Raw genomic sequence first — 20,080 nt, 5'->3', positions numbered from 1 at the left:
CCTCCCAAATCCTCCTCCCCCGTGGCCCCCCCCCCTCTGCCCCAGGGGCCACCCTTCCTCCCCCCCCCCACCCCCCACCCCTCCCCCTCCTGAGAAGCGATCCTCTTCTCAGGCGTCCATCGGGGAAACGTTCCGGACCCCAGCTTCCGAGGTTCGGCGTTCCAAATCGGACCCCGCGTGTAAGGACCTTCTTCGGGTCCAGCCCACCATCCCTGTGCCTCCTCGGCCTTCCAAGAAGGCCTCCAAGAAGAAGTATCTATCCCCCTCTCCACCCCGGCGCGTTTCGTCTGACGCTCCATCCGTGAGTCGCTGCTCCCGGCCGTCCTCAGTTTCGCCGGGACGCTCTGCTGCCAGGCGCTCAGCTGGCCTCTCGTCGGCAAATGATGCTGCCCCTCCTACACAACCAGGGACAGCGGCCGCAGCTGGCGACGACTCGATGGAACCGGATCCGCCTCCCGCCGGTTGTAGCGTTGTTCCCTCGCAACCTGGCCCTCCGGGGCCGTCGAGGTGACCAGCTCTTCCCCCGTCTCGTTCCCCCAACTTTTTGACTAGCGATGGCCTTGTTACATTGGAACATAAGAGGTATTCGATCTAATCGGGAGGAATTACAACTGCTGCTCTGCCTGCACTGTCCGCTCGTCCTTGGTCTCCAGGAAACCAAGTTGCACCCGACTCTCCATATTGCCTTTACCCACTATACCTCGGAGCGGTATGACCTCACCCCTGTGGACGGTATCCCAGCTCATGGTGGGGTCATGTTGCTCGTTCGGAACGATGTCTATTACCATCCCATCCCATTGACCACCCCACTCCAAGCAATAGCTGTCCGTATTACTCTTTCTGCTTTTACTTTTTCAGTTTGTACCATCTACACTCCACCGTCATCTGCTGTTAGTCGGGCTGACATGATGCACCTGATCGTTCAGCTTCCCCCACCGTTTTTATTGTTTGGCGACTTCAATGCCCATCATCCCCTTTGGGGCTCTCCTGCATCCTGTCAAAGAGGCTCACTCTTGGCGGATGTCTTCAACCATCTCAATCTTGTCTGCCTCAATACCGGCTCCCCGACTTTCCTCTCGGACTCTACTCATACCTACTCCCACTTGGACCTCTCGATCTGTTCTACCACTCTTGCCCGTCGGTTCAAGTGGTATGTCCTTTCTGACACCTATTCGAGCGACCATTTCCCCTGTGTCGTTCGTCTCCTGCACCACACCCCATCCCCACGTCCTTCGCGCTGGAACATACTGAAAGCTGACTGGGGACTTTACTCCTCCCTGGCGACCTTTCCGGACCACGATTTTCTCAGTTGTGACAGTCAGGTCGAATACCTCACGGCTGTTATCATCAATGCTGCCGAACGTTCCATTCCTCGTACTACCTCTTCTTCACGTCGCGTTTCCGTCCCCTGGTGGACCGAGGCTTGTAGGGACGCTATCCGTGCTAGACGACGTGCTTTACGCACCTTTCGCCGCCATCCTACGTTGGCGAATTGTATAGAATACAAACGACTCAGAGCGCAATGCCGTAGAGTCATCAAAGACAGCAAAAAAGCTTGTTGGGCCTCTTTCACCAGCTCCTTTAACAGTTTTACTCCCTCTTCCGTCGTTTGGGGTGGCCTGCGCCGGCTGTCGGGCATTAAGGCCCACTCCTCGGTACCTGGCCTGACCTCAGGTAATGAGGTCCTTGTTGATCCTGTGGCTGTCTCCAACGCCTTTGGCCGCTTTTTCGCGGAGGTTTCAAGCTCCGCCCATTACCACCCTGCCTTCCTTCCCAGGAAATAGGCAGAAGTCCCTCGGCTATCTTCCTTCCACTCGCTGAATCTGGAAACTTATAATGCCCCCTTTACTATGCGGGAACTCGAACGTGCGCTTGCACTGTCCCGAGCCTCTGCTCCGGGGCCGGATGCCATTCACGTTCAGATGCTGGCACACCTTTCTCCGGCGGGCAAAAGCTTCCTTCTTCGTACCTACAATCACGTCTGGACCGAAGGTCGGGTCCCCATGCGTTGGCGTGACGCCGTCCTTGTTCCTATACCCAAACCCGGGAAGGATAGACACCTTCCTTCTAGTTACCGCCCCATTTCTCTTACAAGCTGTGTCTGTAAGGTGATGGAGCGCATGGTTAATGCTCGGTTAGTCTGGATTCTTGAATCTTGACGACTACTTACTAATGTCCAATGCGGCTTTCGTCGCTGCCGCTCCACTGTTGACCACTTTGTGACCTTGTCGACATTCATCATGAACAACTTTTTGTGAAGGCGCCAAACGGTAGCCGTGTTCTTCGACTTGGAGAAGGCTTATGATACCTGTTGGAGAGGAGGTATCCTCCGCACTATGCACAGGTGGGGCCTACGCGGTCGCCTGCCCCTTTTTATTGATTCCTTTTTAACGGATCGAAAGTTTAGGGTACGTGTGGGTTCCGTATTGTCCGACGTCTTCCTCCAGGAGAACGGAGTGCCTCGGGGCTCCGTCTTGAGCGTAGCCCTTTTTGCCATCGCTATCAATCCAATTATGGATTGTATTCCACCTAATGTCTCAGGGTCTCTCTTTGTTGATGACTTCGCGATCTACTGCAGTACCCAGAGAACATGCCTCCTGGAGTGCTGCCTTCAGCGTTGTCTAGACAGCCTCTACTCATGGAGCATGGCAAATGGCTTCCGGTTCTCTGAAGAGAAGACGGTTTGTATCAACTTTTGGCGCTATAAAGCGTTCCTTCTGCCATCCTTACATCTCGGTCCCGTTGTTCTCCCATTCGTGGAAACAACTAAGTTTCTAGGGCTCACGTTGGACAGGAAACTGTGTTGGTCTCCACATGTCTCTTATTTGGCGGCCCGTTGTACACGTTCCCTTAATGTCCTCAGAGTTCTTAGCGGTTCATCTTGGGGAGCAGATCGCACTGTCCTGCTTCGCTTGTATCGGTCCATTGTCCGATCGAAGCTGGATTATGGGAGCTTCGTCTACTCGTCCGCTCGGCCATCCTTCTTACGCCGGCTCAACTCCATCCACCATCGGGGGATACGTCTTGCGACCAGAGCCTTCTACACTAGTCCTGTGGAGAGTCTTTATGCTGAAGCTGCCGAATTTCCATTGACCTACTGGCGCGACGTACTACTGTGTCGGTATGCCTGCCGGCTGTTGTCTATGCCCGACCACCCCTCTTACCAGTCCTTCTTCGCCGATTCTCTCGACCGTCAGTACGGGTTGTATGTGTCTGCCCTGCTGCCTCCCGGAGTCCGCTTCCGTCGCCTGCTTCGGCAATTGGATTTTGCCCTCCCTACCACCTTCATAGAGGGTGAGAGCCCGACACCACCTTGGCTCCAGGCTCCGGTTCATATTTATCTCGACCTCAGCTCACTCCCGAAGGAGGGTACTCCTGCTGCAGTGTATTGCTCACGGTTTGTCGAACTTCGTGCTCGACTTGCCGGTCACACCTTTATTTACACCGATTGCTCCAAAACTGACGATGGTGTCGGCTGTGCCTTTGTCGTCGGGGCCGCCACCTTTAAATACCGGCTCCTTGACCAATATTCCAGCTTTACGGCCGAGCTTTTTGCTCTCCATCAGGCCGTTCAGTATGCCCGCCGCCACCGCCATTCATCGTATGTACTCTGCACTGACTCACTCAGTGCTCTTCAGAGCCTTGGAGCTCCCTATCCAGTCCATCCCTTGATTCAACGGATACAGCAGTCCCTCCATTATTTCGCTGATAATGGTGGTTCTGTCAGCTTTCTGTGGGTTCCCAGACATGTAGGAGTGCCTGGGAATGAGGCTGCGGATGCTGCAGCCAAGGCTGCAGTCCTCCTGCCTCGGCCAGCCTCCCATTGTGTCCCGTCATCTGACGTTCGTGGGGATGTATGTAAGAGGCTTGTGTCGTTGTGGTGGGATGCTTGGTCGTCCCTCCAAGGAAACAACCTCCGGGCAGTAAAACCTCTCCCAACTGCTTGGACAGCCTCCTCCCGACCATCTCGGTGAGAGGAGGTCCTTCTGACCAGGTTGCGGATTGGGCATTGCCGGTTTAGCCACTGCTACCTGCTCTCCGGTGACCCAGCCCCGCAGTGCCCTTGTGGTCAGGCATTAACAGTGCGTTATGTTTTATTGTCGTGTCCCTGTTTTAGTCAATTTCGTGTTGTCCTGTCCCTGCCATCTACTTTACCAGATGTTTTAGCTGATGACGCTCGAGCAGCTGCTCGTATTCTGCGTTTTATGACTTTAACTGGCTTGTCCAAAGACATCTAACCTTTTTTACTTATTTTATCTGCATCCTTGTCAGGTCCTTCTGGTGTTCCCCCCAATCCCCTTGAGTTTTACTAGATTCCATGTGCTCTAACAACAGTGACTGGGCGCTAATGACCTCGGCAGTTGAGCGCTCTTAAACCCCACCCAAAAAAAAAAAAAAACCTCTACTAATTGACTTTCTGTCCATTTGGGACGTGTCACTTTCGGATGGTTTAGATGTACGTAATATTCTGTCTTTTCCTGTCCAGATTTCATCAGTATGCTATTGTGGTGACAGGATTCGTGTCATAATTTTTCTATGCTATCCTCTGGGGGAATTTCTAGTTACGTCACAGTAAATGTATCTTACTTAGAAAGTACTGACTTCCATCTTGTCTTAATTTTCCATCCTACACGTATAAATGTACTATCTGCCTACAATTTTGTGTTAAAAAAAATAATTAGTAGAAATCTAAAGGCACGAGTGTGAACTTACAGGGAATAAAGACAGATTTATGAAAATTTTATTCTATATTTGAAAGTGATGTTCTTCATAGCCTGTTAACTGTGCTGATACACAAAGCTGAGCATCTGACATCCAAGAATTACTCCTTGCAGGGTCTTTGTAGACTCTCTGTGATTTGCAGTAGTTAGCAGCTGACAACTTCCCTCAACGTTTAACACTACATGTTAGTTAAGTTAAAGTTATTTCCTAGGTTTGGATGCATTGTAAGAGTAGATAACATAAAATCAGTGATTTAGCCCCAACAGTTGGCTATCACATTATGATGAGCTAGGATATACCAACTATTTGTGAACTAACCTGTTGTTAACTCTTCATTTGGATAGTTAGTATGTCTGTTAATGCAAATTTTCTGTTTGTTAGACTTAATGTATCATAAACGCAGACTGTGTCACCTTTATCTCCCATCTAACCTAATTTGTCTGCCTAAAAAAAATCATTTATAGCAGTTCCTTTATCTGCTACTAACTTAAGCCTAACCATCTTTATAAGTCAAATAGGAGTAAAATTCCTCTTTTCTTGTAGTTATACAAATATTACTCTGTCAAATTACTCAAATAATTTGGGTTTGTTTGTGATTCTAGTTTCTAATAGCAGTATTTTGTAAACCCTTTTGATGCAGTTAAAATACTGTGTAGTGGCTTAAAATTGCTTTTTCGTCTTAGCCTGTGCAGCTTGAAATTTTCTGGAACAATTTCAAATCTGAACGTTGCTCATTTTCCACAGCCTCTAACATACCATGAAGTTCCTGTGGCTTCTTAAAAGATTGCATAACCCTCACCAAACAATCCAGTCAACAGTTCACTTGCTCACTCATCAGCCATCTTCTCACATTTGTTCATTTGTATTAAAACTGTTAACAGAAATTGTTCTATTTAGTGCAAGTCAGTGTTACAGCATTACTTTTTGCATGAATTTCATAGATACACAGCTACGTAGGAGAGAGATTTTGCACAAATTTCAGTAGAAACATTTCACTTCTGCAAAATGTTTAGTGCTAAATATAAAAATTAAAGGATTCCATTTACCAATTTTAAATATGAAATTCAACAAATGAAGCTTGTTTGCTAAGAATGTCTGCTGCTTGCTCATTACCACTTGGTATGTGCTAGAAGGCTAACTGGCTTTGAGATTTCTCACAGGTGTAGTTCAAGGCCAGTGGTCACATTTCCTCAAAGAAATTGAATAGCTTTATTGCCCCTCTTGCCCCTTTCAGAGGCAGCCACATATTCAGACTCGATTGTTAACAGTATTACACATTTGCCACTTAACTGCTCAGGTGATTGCTCCTCCACAAAAATTTTGAAACCTCTCTGCTAATACTGGAAAATTGCTGGAATTTTGACACGTAGCTCACTGTCAACGCTATATTTGGACTTGCACTGTTGTTGTTGTTGTTGTTGTTGTTGTTGTGGTCTTCAGTCCTGAGACTGGTTTGATGCAGCTATCCATGCTACTCTATCCTGTGCAAGCTTCTTCGTCTCCCAGTACCTACTGCAACCTACATCCTTCTGAATTTGAGTAGTGTATTGATCTCTTGGTCTCCCTCTACGATTTTTACCCTCCACGCTGCCCTCCAATGCTAAATTTGTGATCCCTTGATGCCTCAAAACATGTCCTACCAACCGATCCCTTCTTCTAGTCAAGTTGTGCCACAAACTTCTCTTCTCCCCAATCCCATTCAATACCTCCTCATTAGTTACGTGATCTACCCACCTTATCTTCAGCATTCTTCTGTAGCACCACAGTTCAAAAGCTTCTATTCTCTTCTTGTCCAAACTATTTATTGTCCATGTTTCACTTCCATACATGGCTACACTCCATACACATACTTTCAGAAACGACTTCCTAACACTTAAAAATCTATACTCGATGTTAACAAATTTCTCTTCTTCAGAAACGCTTTCCTTGCCATTGCCAGTCTACGTTTTATATCCTTTCTACTTCGACCATCGTCAGTTATTTTGCTCCCAAATAGCAAAACTCCTTTACTACTTTAAGTGTCTTATTTCCTAATCTAATTCGCTCAGCGTCACCCGACTTAATTCGACTACATTCCATTATCCTCGTTCTGCTTTTGTTGATGTTCATCTTATAACCTTCCTTCAAGACGCTGTCCATTCCGTTCAACTGCTCTTCCAAGTCCTTTGCTGTCTCTGACAGAATTACAATGTCATCGGCGAACCTCAAAGTTTTTATTTCTTCTCTATGGATTTTAATACCTACTCCGAATTTTTCTTTTGTTTCCTTTACTGCTTGCTCAATATACAAATTGAACAACATCGGGGAGAGGCTACAACCCTGTCTCACTCCCTTCCCAACCACTGCTTCTCTTTCATGTCCCTCGACTCTAATAACTGCCATCTGGTTTCTGTACAAATTGTAAATAGCCTTTCACTCCCTGTATTTTACCCTTGCCACCTTCAGAATTTGAAAGAGTGTGTTCCAGTCAACATTGTCAAAAGCTTTCTCTAAGTCTACAAATGCTAGAAATGTAGGTTTGCCTCTCCTGAATCTAGCTTCTAAGATAAGTCGTAGGGTCAGTATTGCCTCACGTGTACCCATATTTCTATGGAATCCAAACTCATCTTCCCCGAGGTTGGCTTCTACTAGTTTTTCCATTCGTCTGTAAAGAATTTGTGTTAGTATTTTGCAGCTGTGACTTATTAAACTGACAGTACGGTAATTTTCACATCTGTCAACATCTGCTTTCTTTTGAATTGGAATTATTATATTCTTCTTGAAGTCTGATTGTATTTCGCCTGTCTCATACATTTTGCTCACCAGATGGTAGAGTTTTGTCATGACTGGCTCTCCCAAGTCTGTCAGTAGTTCTAATGGAATGTTGTCTACTCCCGGGGCCTTGTTTCGACTCAGGTCTTTCAGTGCTCTATCAAACTCTTCACGCAGTATCATATCTCCCATTTCATCTTCATCTACATCTTCTTCCCTTTCTATCACATTACCCTCAAGTATATCACCCTTATATAGTCGCTCCATATACTCCTTCCACCTTTCTGCTTTACCTTCTTTGCTTAGAACTGGGTTTCCATCCGAGCTCTTGATATTCCTGCAAGTGGTTCTCTTATCTCCAAAGGTCTCTTTAATTTTCCTGCAGGAAGTATCTATCTTACCCCTAGTGAGATAAACCTCTACATCCTTACATTTGTCCTCTAGCCATCCCTGCTTAGCCATTTTGCACTTCCTGTCGATCTCATTTTTGAGACGTTTGTATTCCTTTTTGCCTGCTTCATTTACTGCATTTTTATATATTCTCCTTTCATCAATTAAATTTAATATTTCTTCTGTTACCCAAGGGTTTCTACCAGCCCTCGTCATTTTACCTATTTGTTCCTCTGCTGCCTTCACTACTTCATCCCTCAAAGCTACCCATTCTTCTTCTACTGTATTTCTTTCCCCCGTTCTTGTCAATTGTTCCCTTATGCTCTCCCTGAAACTCTGTACAACCTCTGGTTTAGTCAGTTTATCCAGGTCTCATCTCCTTAAATTCCCACCTCTTTGCAGTTTCTTCAGTTTTAATTTATAGTTCATAACCAATAGATTGTGGTCATAGTCCACATCTGCCCCTGGAAATTTCCTACAATTTAAAACCTGGTTCCTAAATCTCTATCTTACCATTATGTAATCTACCTGAAACCTGTCAGTATCTCCAGGCTTCTTCCATGTATACAATCTTCTTTTATAATTCTTGAACCAAGTGTTAGCTATGATTAAGTTGTGCTCTATGCAAAATTCTACCAGGCGGCTTCCTCTTTCATTTCTTACCCGCAATCCATGTTCACCTACTACGTTTCCTTCTCTTCCTTGTCCTACTATCGAATTCCGGTCACCCATGACTACTAAATTTTCGTCTCCCTTCACTATCTGAGTAATTTCTTTTATCTCATCATACATTTCTTCAATTTCTTCCAATATATATCTTTTAAGCAGACTTCTGCTTAAAAAATATATATTTTGTGTATTCTTGAAAAAATCACTGGTAAAACACAGAAAATGTTCGGCTCATCCCAATGATTTACACTCCCCCGATCTACACTAGTTGGCATAAATCACTTCTCTGAATTGTGTAGAGTGCTGCTGTGACTGAAAACAGCTCATAACTCAAATGCTGCTTCCCCTGGACACATGCCTCACAGAATTCTTCACCAATGTCTTCAACAATTCTTGAAGTAATGCGGTGTAAATATACTTGTTCTGATTACCCAAGTGCTCATGCCAAATTTGCAGAAATCCTATCAATGCAAGATTTACCTTTGGGAATAAAAGCATAAATTGGTTTTGTCCCTGAAATAAACATCTTCAGCAGATTGCCAGTGCATACACCACGCTCTTCTATGATGCCGTTGTTGAGGAACTCGCACTAAACTTTTGATAAAGTCTGATCCTTTGTTTACAGCAGATAACACAGAAAAGATTCCTTCAGCCTTCTGGATTAGGCAATATAAATTCTATTCCTCGTTGATAAAAACTTCAAAATATAGTTCCTTTTCCTAGGGCTAGTGTAATTGAATTGTTACCCATAAATAACTGCAGTAGTTTTGAAAACTCAGTGAACAATGTGTATCACTCAATTTTCTTAGCTACATGGTCTGTCGCTCCTCAGTCACCAGTCCACGAGTCTTTATAAAAGTCTATTCTTTATACAGGGTGTATACGCCCCGGGAGATCCGGGAAAAACCCGGGAATTTTTTCATCCTGGAGAAAACTGGGAAAAACACGGTAATTTTTTAGAACTCCGGGAATTTTTCAGAGTTTTAGTTTTTGAATTACATTTTTGTAATTGTGATTGCTAACAACTGATAGTCTAACAAAGAATATTACTCTACCTCACTACTGCAGAATTATATTGCTGCAATAAAACATAAACGGGAGAAAAAAATTAAGTAAAACTTAAGTTGCAAAGGAAATGTGCCATTTACAAGAAAACAAACTGCACACGCAAACGTCTGCCAACAACAAAACGTGTTAAATACATTAGGATGAAAGATTATGCAATACTTCATAACAGCAAACTTCTTGCGATGATCGTGACATCACAATTGTTTACGTTAGCTTCGTTAGAGAAGATGCCAGTCGCGTATGAACAATACATTCTCCCACATCTGGCTACTTGGAAGAGTGGTTGTAGCAAGCAGCCAGGTGCTACCCGGAAAAGTTTTCTGGTACGTAGTGTTTACATTTAATTATTTTGCTGTTTCCTCTTCGTTTACAGATCTCGCATCAAATGAAAACAAAACGGATTTCTATGGCCGGGAACCATCAATTCATAGATTTCGTAGATTCGTAGATAAAATAAATCACATAATTATGGAAGGCTAAAATACGTTATTTGTTTCAGTTTTCTGGTTTTATTTCAGTTCTAGGTTTATAACAGTCAAGCATTAATCGCCTTGCAGAACGGTGAAGTTATTTTCATCGGTTTGCTAAAGAAATTTAGTTATTATTAATCTTTTCTGCTGAGGCAGTCAATTTATTTGAAATGAAGTGTTTCGTCCCATCCCATACTATTGACTAGTTTCAACTGTTTGCTGTATTACAAGTGCACGTTTTCTTCTTCTGGCACGTATGGCACTATCGATAAAATGAAATGAGCGTATGGCATCGTTGGCTGGGAGGCCCCTATTCAGGGAAGTTCGGTCCCCAGGTGCAAGTCTTTATTTCATTCAACGCCACGATAATAAAGAACCAAAAACGACATAATGCAGTATTGATACTCCAATAAAATTTACATCCAGAAAACCACACTGAAAAGCTTAATTTCAGGTTGGGGCCTACTTCATTGTGAATCTGGGCATACGAATGTACACTTTAAGTGGAATTGGGTATTTTAGTGTGGTTTACGAATTTCCAATGCTCTTGGATTATAACACTCGTAGAAAAAAACCGATTTATACGTGAAACCTTAGCATTTCTGGTGGCTAATTGATCTTAGAGACCAGTATTATATGTGAAAGTGTAGCTTCCCTTGCAGCCACACTTATGTATTAATTTAAACCATTAACTTTTCGTACTCGTGTTTTCGTGCTATTTAACAGTGGTGTTGCTGTTGACTGACTACATCACGTTCTATGCTCTGAATACCTGCCTTCATTGGCTGTCGAGAGCACGTGGCATTATGATTGACATACAAAAGCGCATTGCAAACTCGATTTCAATGCTTCGGAAAGTAACTTGCCGAGTTTGGTGGAATTCGAATTTGTACTTTTGTAATATGAAAATATGCAGCATACTTGTGGCTGCACATTTATTTATTTATTTATTTATTTTTTTCCCCCCCGCTCGCGGTCGTTTACTTACGTGCCGGGAATTTCAAGCCTGTGCATGAAACCTTAACCCTTCAAAGGATTGATAAATTTTACAGCTCCGAGGGAAAGTATCCTGTCATTTAACACGGAAAAAGTGTATTTTCGTCCGGGAGAAAGTGTATTTTTAACCGGGAAATCCGGGAAAAGTCCGGGAATTTTTTTTCCTTGTCCACGTATACACCCTGTTATACTTCAGCAATGGAAAGCTTGGTAAGGCAGTTACCTTTTATTGTAACACTTAAACATGTTTTGTTAACACGGCCATATCCACAGCATAACGTAAACATTTTAGCTTCACTTTGTTTGTTAACTTGTTGTATTTCGTGAAGTAACATTCCTGCCAGTAGCGTGTTTGCGTTTCTGATTTAACATTTGCTTTGGTAGCCAACAATCAAATCATTATCTCAGTTCTCCCCTCAATAAGCATCGCAAATTTCATCAAATTTTGTCATGTCCATTAAATTGTTTAGTGTCTGTGAACCCTCAAAATTTGTCCACTACGTCTGCTGTAGACTTTGACAACTGCCAGTGTCAAGTAATTTCTCCACCAGGGGCTGATTAATTCAGTTCCACGTTTAGTTACTGCATGCGAAGCACCACGTGCTTAAAAAAAAAAAAGTGACATCTTACCATGTCATTGCTTGAGCTCGAATAAAAATTGGAAAATTCTGACTGAACACAATGTGCAGCTTGCTTTGTTTTCTGTTCAAACACATGGCATGTAGCTTGTTCCATGTATCTCAAGCAGTCTCAACTGCAACCAACATCAATGTGACTTTTGCTTAAACAGTTCTAATGATGGTCTTATTTAGTGCATTATCAGCATTGTCTCATGGTTTTTTTAGCTGTTTGTACTGCTGTCGTTTCCTCTGACAACTGCTGGTTTTTGCATGTTGCCCCCTACATACCTCGTACGTGCGTTCTGGTAACGTATTAAGTTTCTTACTGCAGACTTCCATACGGTCCAGTGTTTAGCCTCACATAGTTCCAGTGTTTAGCCCCACACAGTTTCTCAATAACAGGGAAATCAGTAGAGGTCCTGTAAAATAGTCCAGTATGATAGCTGCAAAAATTTCACTCTAGAACATGCCAGAAAACAGTATGAACCATGTGGATTGAACAACTCGTGCAAACTCATTCTGGCATTTCCAGATGAAAAATCGCACTACTCAGTTTCTTTCTTTGAAAGAAAAGTAGACTATGCTTTGTAACCTGTTTTAGAAATTCAAAGAAAAGATCACAATATGCTCTAGCTCAGCACATGGGCAACATAATCCTCAGAACTTGTATTTGGAACAAGACATTGCGTAAACTGCAGATGTGCAACTACATAGCAGACAGGTGTCCCTTAAATGTCAATATAAATATTTCACTTAAATCTATAAACAACATAAATTGAGACTTCTTCTTAAAATTAAACAAATAGTAGTGAAAAGTTCTTAATCTTATGGAATCATAATACACCGTATGATGCTCCCACAACATTTACACCCGAGTGTTTGTTTTTGTTCAGTGTTTCCTTTACTAACATTGTGCATCTGAAATTATGTATATTCCTCTGTTTCGCATGGAGTTTGCTTCGAAGGGTTATTAAATTTGTTGTTTTTGTTTCAGAATCTGATTTCAAGTTGCTGCAAAACTCGGCACAGGTCTTTAACCTTTTGTCAGATATTCCTTCGGGTGTAGACGATGTTGACAAGCTTCTAGAGGTAACGTAGCTTTAAAATTATTCTTAGAATTGCTGTGATATACTTCATGGTTGTTAAGCTTAAGCTGTGTCTCCTGTTTTAGGTATCTTTTAAAGTTGCTGGTTCTCTGAATGATGTGGTAATAGAAACACACAGACGACGACACCTGGCGTATTTGATGGCTGATAGTGGTGCTTTGGTAGGAAATCCAGAATCTGCTTCAAATCTTCCTAAACAGCATCTCAGCAGGTTTGCTAGATTCATTAACCGAATTATCAGGAGGCTGTTCTTTTATAATTTATGATGTTACAATGGCTGATGTTTTATTTCTTCTACATGTGCAGTTTATTAAAAACTGTAATGAAACACTTCATAAATTATGTAATTTAGAAAATTTGAAGCAACTGTCAGGCTGAGGTTAATTTGCATGTGATGAAATGTGGTGTTGGCAGACAGTTCCGACAATATATTGTGGAGCAATGTAAGGTTTTAAGTAAAACCTAATTAGCTAGTCATTTTGGCTGAAACCAACTAGAAATTGTCAGGTATGTTGCATTCACCAGTGCGGAAAATTTTGTGAGGGGTGGAAGGGGGAGAGGGTTTGCAGAAGGGATAGCTACTTCAAGAAAATTCTTTGTGGTTAATGGGCAGAGTTATTAACTTTAAGTATCTTTTTTGCATCAAATAACCATTCATAATTTTTCCCCGTAAATTATGCTTCACTTAATCACCAAAAGGAATGGTTCAAAACTGGTTAATTGTTAAAAGAATATCAAATGAAATTGAGGTTTGAAGAACCGAATACGTTTTAAAAGACACATTCGCCGTTTTTGAGTGCCAGACATGTCATTCTACTTAAATCATGTATGTAACATCCTTCACATCTTATAAGTGGCTGTATGAAATAGTCCTGTAGCCTTAACTCTGGGTTTTGCATTTATATATATATATAGTGTGCCCCACCTAACGTGAACAGTGTGAAACTGCAGTGCAGTGGAGAGTTCTTTCATACTGTCAGAAATATAAACACCTTGTTGGAATATGTGCAGAAGGTCAAAGGGTCTCGGCAGTTTCTTGTGTAAACTTGAAGTCAATTTATGCAAGGAAGAAACTGCCATTAGAATTAAGATTATACATGAAAACAGATCCCCTGTGAAAAAGCCATAAAAGTAATTTAAGAATTAAAACACTGATAGCTGAATGACAGCTGATGAATTTGTTAAAGGTGAAAGTATAAACTTGTTATACAGCAAGCTTAGAAACAGATTTAAATGTTTCAAGATTGATTCAAACAAGTGGTATAATTAGGCCATATTTTGATGACATCAGTAGGGAGATGGACAGATTTAAGTGATGCCAGAAATGAGAAAGCGGACAAACTTTGATTCCAAAGTGATAGAAGCCTGCAAAGCATCTGGATTGAGAATGATTACTGTTTGTTAGACAAACAAAATTGTTCTAGTACCATTGACATCATACCACAATTGACGTCAGAGTGGAAATTTATGAAATAAAACTGAAATTTTAATTTATTTCCCTTAAAATTTACAGTTTGTATGAAATGTAAAAAGTTCCTAGCAAATTTGATAACATCAATGATAGAATGTAAAATCACTATTACTCAAGACATTAGTCATGCTTCTGTGTGAATATCTCAAACACTAATGCCTTTGTGTACAGTGTTCTACCTTGGAAATGATCATTTAAATAGGTGTTACATCAAATTTTGAGTGACTCGGGAAGCAGTGCTTGCAGAAGGGATGTCACTAATCATATGAAATTAATTAATTCAACCCACCCCCCACCTATAAGTGTCGTGCTTCAATTTCATCGTTTGTGTCATTGCGAGGTCTGAATGTCAACACTTGACACAGTCATGTCTTCTGTTTTAAATGCTTATTATGTACAAGAATGTTTTCAAGTTTGTAGTTGGGTATCTGTGATACTGTTTGTGAAAGTACCAATTTTTATAGTTTTATTTTTTAATTTACAAATGCTTAAATCTTACTGAAAGACTTGTTTTCATAAAAATGCATGTTTCTTTGTTTTTTATTGAAGACCAGTGTTGAAACAGGAGAAAAGGTCTATATTTATTTACTTCACTCATTTATTACATATAAGTGCGTGTGTGTGTGCATGTTTTTCCCGCTCTCCACCCAAAAAAATCTCAAACCCAGAATGCATGTTTGTCTCAAATGTAGCATATCTTATTTATGAGTAGTGTTTCTTCAACTCGGTTACTGCTCAATTGTTCAAAATTTTGATTTTTGACTTTCAAATCAAGCTTGTTACATGCAAGACCTGTTCAAATGGATTTGTCAGAAGCCAATATTTGCTGTTACACGGCGTTAAAAACTAAGTTTTTGCAAAATTTACATTTGCTCTCGGACAGTTAAAGCAAAAGTCGATAAATGCAAACTGGGCTTCACTTATGAGACCTGAAGGGAGAATGATAATGTAGGATATCAGTGTAAATTATGTGAGTTTCCTACAAAGAAAAAAAGACATAAACTGTAAGTAAACACTTGCTACCGGAACCAACAAGGTAAATAAATTAGTGGTTTAAACAATCACATGAACTCTTGATTATTGCTCAGTTTCAGCCAGCTTTGTCACGGAGAAGGAACATAAAGAAAAAAGCAAAAAAGAAAGAATACCGTTTCGAAAAAGTGCAGCATAAGGAAAAAGATGCCCAGACAGTGCGTGTGCCGCAAAATTTTGGGAAACATCAGACATGTCCAAAGACGCTCTTAAAAGGAACAAGATTTCGAGGAAAAAATAAATTAATTATCGGTAAACCAGGGTGTGCAAAGTTAATGCAAAAATGTTGTATACAGTAATGGAGGAACATGTAAATGTGGTAGAGCTCTGATGTACATCTACATCAATACTTCACAGTTCACCTTACAGTGTGTGGCGGAGGGGGTACCCAGTACCAGTCATTTCCTTACCTGTTCCACTTGGAAATAGAATGAGGGGGAAAAATGGCTGGCTGTATGCCTCCAGAGGTAACATAATCAATCGTTCTTCAGTCAGCTTCAAATTCCAGTTCCCTAAATTTTCTCAATAGTGCCCCTCAAAAAAGAATGTCGCCTTCCTTCCAGGGATTCTCATTGGAGTTCACAAAGCATCTCTGTAATACTTGGGTGTTGTTCGAACCTACTAATAACCAATTTAGCAGCCTGCTTGTAAATAGCTTCATTGTCGTCCTTTAATCTGACCAGGTACAGATCTCAAACACTCAAGCAGTACTAAAGATTAGGTCGCACTAGCATCCTATATGGGGGTCTCCTTTACAAATGAACCAACTGTTCTTGAACTCTCTGAATAAACCAAATTTGATCATTCATGTTTCCCATGACAATCCTCACATGCTTATTCCATTTCATATTGCTTTACGGTGTAAGGCCCAGATAGCTAAATGACATGACTGTGTAAAGTAGTGCATTACTAATTATATGTCCGAAGATTACTTACTTGTTTCTTCTGCTCATCCACATTGGCTTAAATTTGTCTACATTTAGACGTAGCCATCATCCATCACACCAACTAGAAATGTTGTCAGTCATCTTGTATCTTCCTACAGTCACTCAACTTCAACTTCGTACCGTACAGCACAGCATCATCAGCAAGCAACTACAGATTGCTGCTCGCCATGTCTGCCAAATCGTTTATGTATATATACGCCGCCTCCCCCGGGGTCCCACAGTCCTTTTGTGGGTACGTGTGTGGCACGCATGGAGCCCTGAGCTATTGCAGTCTACTTTACTTTCCAGGCTGCATTACCATCCCTGTTCCTGTCCCTCCCCATCCTTACTCCTTTGTCACTGCCCCTTCTTTGCGGACTTATTTATGTTGGCCTGGCTATCCTCCTGGCTTTGTTTTGGTCTGTGCTGTTGTTTACTTTGCTGTTTCCATCTCCTTTTTGGCGTTTTTGGTCTCTTTGGGGTTTGACCTCCATTTCAAAAATTTTCCGTCCAGTGTGAGCCATTTGGGGATGAACTGCCTACCTAGCTTCCATGGTGCAGGTTCCTCTCGCCCTCCACTCCCCTTTCCCTTTGCACCCTGCCCTGCCCCCCCCCCCCCCCTCACCTCCCCTCCTACTAGGTCACCAGCACGGTAGCCAGTCTGTGTGGTGGGACTGTTAAGTACCCACTTGCCTGAGCCCCCTAAAACCACAGGGATCACACTGCTAGTACCTGAACTGTTAATGCCTCGTGTATGCCCAGGAGTCGTTGCTCATCGCTTTGGGGCACCAGAACTCCCAGCAATGGCCGCTATGCTAAGAGTGGTAGCAGATGTGACACTCCCACCACCACCACCACCACCACCACCACCACCACCACCACCACCACCGATGAGATGCTTTAAATGCTTATGGTTTGTACACGTCTTTCCGCTGCACTACTGATCCCCTCTGCGGTGACTGTGGGCACCCCCTCCATGAGGAGAGTGCCTGTGGTCCCCACCAGTGTGTGTAAATTGTCATGGACAGCATTCTCCACGTTAGCCTGTGTGCCCGGTGTTTGTGAGAGAAAGGAGGATTCAAGAGTACAAAACCTTAGATTGACTCACCTAACTGAGGCTTGTCAAAGGTATGACTGGCTCCATCCCGTGTCTGTCTTCTACTTTTGCTTCCATTATGTCCATTCTGAAAGCTCCTTGAATGCATGGTGAGTCGGCGGCTGTTTCGGATCCTTGAATCCCGCGACCTTTTGTCATCTACTCAGTGGTTTTTGTTGTGGCCGCTCTACGGTGGATCACTTGGCTTGGTGCACCTGGAGTCTGTTATCCAGTCAGCTTTTGCCCATCGGCAACACCTTGCAGTCTTCTTTGATCTGCATAAAGCCTATGACACCACCTGGCCCCACCGCATCCTCACCACCCTTCGCGAATGGGGCCGTCGTGGCGCTCTGCCCAGTTTTTCCCCATCGGCAAGAAAATGGGGTTCCACAGGGTTCTGTACTGAGCGTCCCTCTCTTTCTCATAGCCATTAATGGTCTGATGAGAGCTGTTGGGCCGACAGTGTCCCCCTCTTTGTATGCTGACGATTTTTGTATCTACCTCGCTTCCTACGTAATGGCCACTGCAGAACGCCATCTACAGGGGTAATCTGCTGGACGCATTCATGAGCGCTCTCCCATGGCTTACAGTGGCCAGGATATGTCATGCATTTCTGCCATCGCCATACGGTCCATCTCCATCCAGAACTGTTCAATAGCCAGTCCCTCGAGGTAGTGGATACCCATCACTTCTTGGGTCTGGCCGTCGATGCCCAGTTGACATGGCTTCCTCATCTTCGCCAACTGAAGAGGACGTGCTGGTCCCACCTCAGTGTTCTTAGGTGTCTGTGCAATACCGCCTGGGTTGCAGACCGCTCTGTTCTCCTGTGATAGTATCAAGCATTGATCCAGCCTCATTTAGACTATGGAAGTCCTGTCTGTGGTTCTGCAGATCCTTGACCCCATCCACCACTGTGGGGTCGAACTTCTGGACTAGCCCCGTACTTAGTCTTCTCGCAGAGGCAGGGATTCCACCACTGCGAGTTTTGCGCCAACAACAGCTGATATTTTATGCGCTCCACATTTGCTGCCTCCCAAAGCACCCTAATTATGGTCTACTGTATCCAGATATGGAGGTCATACTTGCTTGACTCGGTTGTCTCCTCTGTCACGAGGACCCCCCCCCCCCCCCCAATCTGTCATTGTGGATCGATGTTGACTGTGGATCACATCGTATGGTGAGTGGAGGGGATGGCAGACCCTCTCGCTACTCCCTTTGCCCCGACTGGATTGGCTTCAACTGGACTTAGTGGTTCAGCCTGGCCTTTTGCCTTCCCACTCCTTTCCTTATGGGGTCTGTTATGTCTTGAGCATCTGTCTTGTCTCCTGTGCTTCTTCCTTCATGCCCCTGTCATTAGTCACTTTTTTTCCCTCACCTCTTCTTCCATCCTTTTCCTTCCTTCCCTGTCAATAGTTTATCATTTTATGGATATTGTAGTTCCCTCTTTTAATGTGGGATTTTATCGGTTTTAGTTAATCGAAGGTTCCTTCTCCAACCAACCATTTATGTATATAGATAACAGTGGTCCTATCACACTTCCCTGGGGAAATCCTGGCGATACCCTTGTCTCTGAACACATGCTGTCAAGGGTAACATTCTGAGTTCTATTGCTTAAGAAATGTTAGAGCCATTTGCATATCTGTGAACCTGTTCCATATGCTCCTAACTTCATTAACAGCCTGCAATGAGGCACTGTGTCAGTTTCCAGAAATCTTGACATGTGGAATCTGCCTTTTGCCCTACATCTAAAGTTAACAATACATCATATGAGAAAAGGGCACACTGAATTTTGCACAATGCTTACTAAAACCATGCTGATTTGTGGACATACGCTTCCTGGTCTCCAGAATTTTTTTTTTATATTCAAACTGAGAATATGTCTAAGGATTCTGCAGCAAACTGATGTAAGTGATATTGATCTGTAAGTTTCTGGGTCTGTTCTTTTGCCCCCACACAGATGTCATCAGCACTTTTTTCCAGTCACTTTGGACTTTGCACTGAGCGAGAGATTCGTGATAAATGTGGGGCCACTGCCGTAGAGTACTCTTTGAAAACCTAAATTGGGATACCATCCAGAATTTGTGACTTACTTATCTTCAACTCTGTTATTTCTTTATACCAGATATGCTTATTACTGTGCTGTCCATACTGGAGTCTGTCAGAGGGTCAAACTATGGTACGTTTGTATGATTTGCCTGCATGGGTTCTGTGCCAAATCTTTTGCCAAGGTATGATTTGATAGTAGTAGTATGCTTCATGCACAGATCTTTTCACAGATGCATGAATCTCTACTAACCTTTACCTGTTGTCATTTGCATGTACTTTTATGAACCAAGAGTGTAACAGCTCTGCTGCTTCTATATCCTCCTAACTTTGTTATTAAACAGTGGTGGGTCTTTCCATCCTCAATCCACTTACCAAGCACATAATTCTCCATACCATGATTTACAATCTGCTTAAACATTCCCCATAATTCCTACCGTCCATCTTAACTGGAATTAAGTGATGTCAGTTCACTGTCTAAATGAGATGCTAACTACTACTTATCTGCTGTTTCTAATGGAAACACTCTCCTAGCCTTTGTAACTGATTTATTAACTTTCTTAACCATAGTTGATGATTGCTAATCCCAGTTTCTATACAGACGTTGTCAATAAGGTGCTGCCTATTTGTAACTACAAGGTCTTAGGTATTTCCACTGTGTGTGGGCTGTCAAACTAGCCGCTCAAGATAATTTTTCAGAAAAGTGATCAGAAGTACTTC

The 20,080-nt window shown here is 42.9% G+C and overlaps 1 protein-coding gene across 1 annotated transcript in view; it reads left to right on the top strand.

Moving 5' to 3' along the window:
• LOC124795180 (small G protein signaling modulator 3 homolog) overlaps nucleotides 1–20,080 on the top strand; it is a 161,538-nt gene that overhangs the window by 54,689 nt on the left and 86,769 nt on the right. The window contains exons 8-9 of the mRNA XM_047259080.1: nucleotides 12,681–12,775; nucleotides 12,858–13,003. Coding sequence (XP_047115036.1) covers nucleotides 12,681–12,775; nucleotides 12,858–13,003 — 241 coding nt within the window. The remainder of the gene's footprint in view (nucleotides 1–12,680; nucleotides 12,776–12,857; nucleotides 13,004–20,080) is intronic.

The sequence above is a fragment of the Schistocerca piceifrons genome, chromosome 4 (assembly GCF_021461385.2).
Source record: "Schistocerca piceifrons isolate TAMUIC-IGC-003096 chromosome 4, iqSchPice1.1, whole genome shotgun sequence".
Classification (NCBI taxonomy): Eukaryota; Metazoa; Arthropoda; class Insecta; order Orthoptera; family Acrididae; genus Schistocerca; species Schistocerca piceifrons.
This window is presented reverse-complemented; position numbering and strand designations above follow the sequence as displayed.